Here is a 6,273-nt window from a genome sequence, read left to right on the forward strand (position 1 = left end):
ACTCTGTTTAGGACTGCAGTGTTAGGCAGGCAGCAATCCAGAAACAATGCTGCTTAGTCTTAAAAACAAAAACCATAAGAAAGTATCTTTTTCATGCTTTTAAGCAGAATTTAAAAGTTAATAAACTCCATCAGAACAGTCATAGCATTCACTGTACATAAAGACAAAATTTTCTGTACAGATATTACTTGTACACAGGAAACAGGTCATTATATATCCATATCTTTTAAATATTCATTTATTTTATTGTTACATAAGACTCTCAATAGATGTCTATCCAGTTGCCATGCCTTCCTAGCTTAAACTGCTGCAGCATTAGGTGCTCCCAACAATTTACTGGCCATAAAAGGTAAAGGTAGTCCGCTGGGCAAGCACTGAGGATTGAACTCAGGTTGTGAGAAGAGCTTGGACTGCAGTCATACAGATATGCGTTTAATGTATGACTGCTTTTACATAGGTCTTTGATACTATGTATACACAACATCTTCCTACAACATTTTTATGTGGGAAAATAAAATGTGTCACTCCTGATGGTATTTGTTTACTTTTTATACCCTACTTCTTTCCCTTGTGGGGAGCCCCAACATTCTCTCCGGCTTCACTTTACACGCAACATGCATGTCATGTCTAGAAAACATAATGACGTTTTCTTGGAAGACTTTTTACAGGATGGTTTGCCATTGCCTTTTCCAGTCATCTACATTTTACCCCCAAGCAAGCTGGGTATTCATTTTACCAACCTCGGAAAGATGGAAGGCTGAGTCAACCTTGAGTCGGCTACTTGAGCCCAGCTTCCGCCAGGATTGAACTCAGGTTGTGAGAAGAGCTTGGACTGCAGTCATACAGATATGCGTTTAAAGTATGACTGCTTTTACATAGGTCTTTGATGCCATGTCTAGAGAAGGAAACTGTCCTTATGTCAGAGAGTCCAAATATCTCTGCCATGTGACTATGCCCCACCAATCCCTAGGGAACAGTCAGCATGTGATCTGTGCAAACTCAGCAGACAGAGCCACCGCTATTTGTAAACAATTCAAGCCATAACTCTGTTAAAGCCTGAGCCATGATCGAAGGAATCACCACCAGGAAGATGTGGCTGCACCTACCAGCAGCCCAGGTGACATCCAGCATCCAAATACACAGTGACATAAACATCACACATGGCATGCCCACAGAGACAAGTTGGGCACATCATACCAAGAAATAATTGAAGTCGGATGTTTGAACTTTAAGCCCATTTCACACTTTGCTCTTAGGTGCACACCAAAGCTGCTTTAAGCATGCACCTAAAATGCAAACTACAAGGTTAAAAATGTATGCTCATACTCCACAGAAAGCACCAATTGGCTAGAGCCCCTGTCAAGTGATCATAGCCTACTGTATAATGCCTGCTATTGTGAAACACCGTGGCAACCACCCAGGAACTAGCCAGTCACTTAGGCCAAATTTCTGCCTCCTGCCACCATCAAAACCTAGTTTCTAGAACTATGCTCCTAATAACGTTTCACGTTTTGAGCTTTGCAAAGTTCAATCCAAGTTAAACCGCTTTTTACGTTAAGACCTGAGTTTCATTATACCAACAATGAGAAGAATTCAGGTGGGATTGAGGGCTGGGAAAGTCCAGTGAAAGAAGGGGAAGAAGAGGAGCAAAGGGGGGAAGAAAACAGAACAACGACGCAAATAAAGTTGTTTTCATCTGGAGGCGAAGCACCCAGAGCCTAAATATAAGCGGTGGAGGTGGGAGAAGAAATACTATCCAGACACAATCACCTTTCAGGCCCCACCGACTCGCAGGCAACCACGATGCACTTCTACTGATCACAGCCCATCCAATTTCATGCACTTATTGAGGCGGGGGGGGGGGGGGGAGTGCGCAGAATCGGGACCACCCAGCTTCTCCCCCCCTCCTAAGGAAGACGGCCCCCTCCCCGTGACGCGCACGCGCTCACCATGCTCGCCCTGTTTCTCGGGACGTCGGTTTATGCCGTTGGCGGCGGGTCAACCGCCAAGCGGGGGTTCCATCACGTTGCCCCCCGCCTTCCCCTCCCCCCGCCGGCCTGCCCTGTTAACTTCGCGCCCATAAATAAGCGCGCAGGCGCGCGCGACGTCATGGCGTCACGGAGGGGGAGGAGATGGCGGCAAAAGAGGGCAATGTTCTGTGGGGGGGACGGCGGGGGGTTGGCCTGAAAGGAAGGCGGGGGTCGTTTGGACCTCCTGAGGGGATTCACTTCCGCGGTAAACTTTCGCGAGAGCCGCCTTCTTCGGAGTGGGGAACAGTAGAGCAGTCCAGCGGTTGCCAGCTTCGGAAGGGGAAATCACTGGAGATTTGGGGGGTGGGGTCTGGGGGAGGGGAAGGGCCTCAGTGGGGTATAATACCATAGCGCCCACCTTCCGAAGTGGCTATTTTCTCCAGGTGAACTGGTCTCTGTCACCTGGAAATCAGTTGTAATAGCGGGAGATCTTTTGCCACCACCTAGGGTTGCAAACCTCCCGGTGGCAGCTGGAGATTTCCCACTATAGCCTAAAATATATAAGGGTGGCCAATGGTAGCTCTCCAGATGTTTTTTGCCTACAACTCCCATCAGCATGGAGAATGACTGGGGCTGATGGGAGTTGTAGGCAAAAAACATCTGTAGAGCTACCATTGGCCACCCTGTTTGAAAAAGGTAAAGGTAGTCCCCTGTGCAAGCACCAGTCGTTTCCAACTCTGGGGTGATGTCGCATCACGACATTTTCACAGCAGACTTTTTTACAAGGTGGTTTGCTATTGCTTTCCCCAGTCATCTACACTTTCCCCCCAGCAAGCTGGGTACTCATTTGACCGACCTCGGAAGGATGGAAGGCTGAGTCAACCTTGGGCCGGCTACCTGTAACCAGCTTCCTCCAGGATCAAATTCAGGTCCTGAGCAGAGAGCTCAGACTGCAGTACTACAGCTTTGTGCCATGGGGCTCTCATGAACTGTTTAGGCCTCTAAAAATGTATATTTTTTTTGCTCATGTATTTTTTAGCTCACCAACCATCATCTGGATTTATACATTTTAAACAAAGTACTGTGCATCACCTGCCCTGAGCCCGCTTGTGGGAGAGGGCAGGATAAAAATCCCATGAAATAAACAAAAGTAAAATAACAATTTTTTTAAAAAATCAAAGTTTTGTTTTTTAAACATGATCTGATCAGTCACTCCTCCTCCTAATCAGGATTACAAAAATCCAGTTGTTTTAAGATTTTTTGATCCAATTGTTTCTGTTTCAGTGCTGTGGCTTCTTTCAGTTCTTTCCGAGATCTACTCTTCTGGCTGCTGAATATCTGTGATAGGACTGCAGCAAAGGAGGGGAAGAAGGACATACTGCATCATTTAATTAACCTAGATTCACACAAATCAAGATTGAATAGCAGAAATTGGATACTTTGTAGACATTTAGGAAATATAAAACAGAGCAAGGAAATAAAGTTACATTGATAAGATTCTGTTTTTTTCATTTGACATAGCAATAAAGCTTCAGCCAACAAAAGCTTAACTGATGCACATCAAGGGAGTCCTACTATATGGATTAAAGGCCGTGCGCCCACAGTTTGGATTTCCTTGTGTCTCTGATCTAGGAAGCCTCTTTTGTGACTGCAGGGATCTAACCTTTACTTTCCTTTAAGAACCAAAATTAAACAGCATCTTTTCCCCAAAAGCAAAGAGCCAATCCTTGGTGCAAGAAGTGCTTTACAAGAACCAAGGAAACATCACCTTTGTCTCTGCAAGGACCACCTCCTTGGGTGCAGCTGCCACCATTCTAGAAGGACACTTGGCTTGGAAGCCCTCAGCATTTTGTGGAACATTTCAGTGTTTTGTAAGTGGCCACAACAGCCATTTTGTGGTGGCACTTACTACCACTCTTGCAACATTCCAAAAAAGTGCACACAAGCTTAAACAAGATGTGGACCTCTGGTCACAGATAATTCTGTATTCCATTTTGTAAGTTCAGTGTTGGAGCGGAATAGTCTGCTGACAGATGGGGGCCCATTGGCAACCACTTTGTATGTTGTGTGGCTGTGCTAAGTAACATTTTAAGACCCTCTGGATTAGATGTCTCTTTAGGGTGGGGTCATGGCCAATATGCCCTCTAAGCTGTGGAATCTTGTGAGCAAAAATTCTGCTTTGTGAGCTACTGGCATTAAAGTTGTGAGTGAGTTATTTGGCTACTGCATAAATTAGTTTGCTCTTGGGTCATTTTTCCTGAGCTAAGACAAAAATGTGTGAGCCAGAGGTTAAACAACTGTGAGCAAGCTCACACTAACTCAGCTTAGAGGGGTCATGGCTCAGTAGCAGAGCCTTTGCTTGTCATGCAGCAAGTTCCAGGTTCAGCCCCAAGCATTTTTAGTTAAAGGATCTGGCAGTAGATGATGTGAAAGAGCTTTACTGGAAATCCTGGAGATTTACTGCCACTGTGAGTAGACAGTATTGGCTGGGATGGACTAATGGTCTATTCAGTATAGGGCAGCTTCATATGTTCATATTAGCAAAGATTATTTACCATCGAGCCACAGTTCCACCCTACACCCCTTTGCATCTTGTTCCTACTTGGTCATACTGTAAACACTTAGCCATGTGGACTCCCATAAGTTTTTCTGAAGATTATACCAAAGAAACATCCCCTACATCTCCTGAAGTAGGTTCTTCAGGAGTGAAAGGGCTTCTAGCCCCACTGGTGGACCTCTTGATGGCACGGGTTTTTTGGCCACTGTGTGACACACAGTGTTGGACTGGGTGGGTCATTGGCCTGATCCAACACGGCTTCTCTTATGTTCTTGTTCATGCTACAACAAGCACAAAACACTCCATGTGACATAGTAGAGTTTCAGATTGGGTTCAAATTCCTGTTCAGCCAGGAAATAGGGAAGTTTCAACAGGGGGTGCCACCTGAGGTCACTGCGGCGCTCACCACCTTTGCCCCACACAAACTGTACCCGCTGACTGACGCCATAACACCTAATGTCCCTTCCATCCTCATTCAGCAGGCATGTGCACCCCTATCAGGTTATCCAAACTGTCGGAGAGTCCTATTGGATTTGAACAAAGTTTGAGTCCAGTGGCACCTTAAGACGAACAAAGTTTTATTCAAGGTATAAGCTTCTGGGTGCACGCATACTTCTTCAGATAACATACCTTGAATAAAACCTTGTTGGTCTCAAAGGTGCCACTGGACTCAAACTTTGTTCTGCTGCTTCAGACCAACATGGATACCCGCCTGAATCTATCCTATTGAATTTGTGCAACTGCATGCATTGTGTGAAAAAACACTTTGGGAAGCAAAGGGGACAAGACAGAGGAGGAGTGGCAGGGATGAGGGGAGCAAGGCAGGACTGGCACAAAGGCTGACTGAGACCACTACTTCCCTTCAGATCATTATAGAGCATGCCCATTATAGAGCATGCCCATGCAATGTCACCTTTTGTGGCACCTGCCAAGAGTTTGTAGAAAGTGTGTGACACCATACTTACAACAGCACTACGGAGAAGATTTAGAATTTCAATAGCCAATCCATATACAAAAGAACCCCCTCAGGTAAGATCCTCCATTAGCATGTCACAGCCCAGGAAGCTCTCACAAGATAATTTCAGCCCTACCGCACCTGCCTGAGTAGATATAAATGACCTGCCTACCAACTTCTTCTCAATTTGACCCAGAGAGAACTCCAGATTTCTGGGTTACACCTCTGAGGATGCCAGTCACAGTTGCTGGTAAAACGTCAGGTCTCATAAGGCCACGGCCACACAGCCTGGAAAATCTACAACAACCAATGTGTGGCATTAGATGGGAATCCTGCCTAGCGGGGCTTCTGACAGGCCATTGGAAAACTGATTGGCTTTGCAGGTTAAAAAAGAAAAGGCGGTGGCAGCTGTCACAACAGCAAATGAAACTTCGCTGTATTGCTGAATGTAAACTATATGTAAGTAAGAAAACATTCAAAAACAGTACGTTAATTTTAAATACATTTTGTTAAGTATAGCTTCTTCCTGAAACGTTTAAGTTACTATTAGAGTTATGCATAATCTCACTCCCTGACATTTCGTGGTTGGCTCCACCTCCTACAGCAGCCATGTTGGAGCTCTGCCCAGCATGCTATGTCAGAATTCCACAGGTTAGGGTTGCCAGCTCTATGTAGGGAAACTCCTGGAGATGTGGGGCAGAGCCTGGGGAAGGCAAGGTCTGAGGAGTGGAGGAACCTCACTGAGGTACAGTGTTATAGAATCCATCCTCCGAAGCGTCCATTTTCTCCAG

The 6,273-nt window shown here is 45.6% G+C and overlaps 2 protein-coding genes across 3 annotated transcripts in view; one reads left to right on the plus strand and one right to left on the minus strand.

The window, feature by feature from the left end:
* RFC1 (replication factor C subunit 1) overlaps positions 1 to 2,103 on the minus strand; it is a 65,373-nt gene extending 63,270 nt beyond the window's left edge. For both annotated transcript variants that reach the window (XM_060246271.1, XM_060246270.1), the window contains exon 1: positions 1,950 to 2,103. In XM_060246271.1, the coding sequence (XP_060102254.1) occupies positions 1,950 to 1,952 (3 nt within the window). In that variant the 5' untranslated portion in view covers positions 1,953 to 2,103. The remainder of the gene's footprint in view (positions 1 to 1,949) is intronic.
* Positions 1 to 6,273, plus strand: part of WDR19 (WD repeat domain 19) — a 370,238-nt gene that overhangs the window by 118,959 nt on the left and 245,006 nt on the right. The window lies entirely within an intron of this gene.

Source organism: Heteronotia binoei, chromosome 9 (assembly GCF_032191835.1).
Source record: "Heteronotia binoei isolate CCM8104 ecotype False Entrance Well chromosome 9, APGP_CSIRO_Hbin_v1, whole genome shotgun sequence".
Lineage (NCBI taxonomy): Eukaryota > Metazoa > Chordata > Lepidosauria > Squamata > Gekkonidae > Heteronotia > Heteronotia binoei.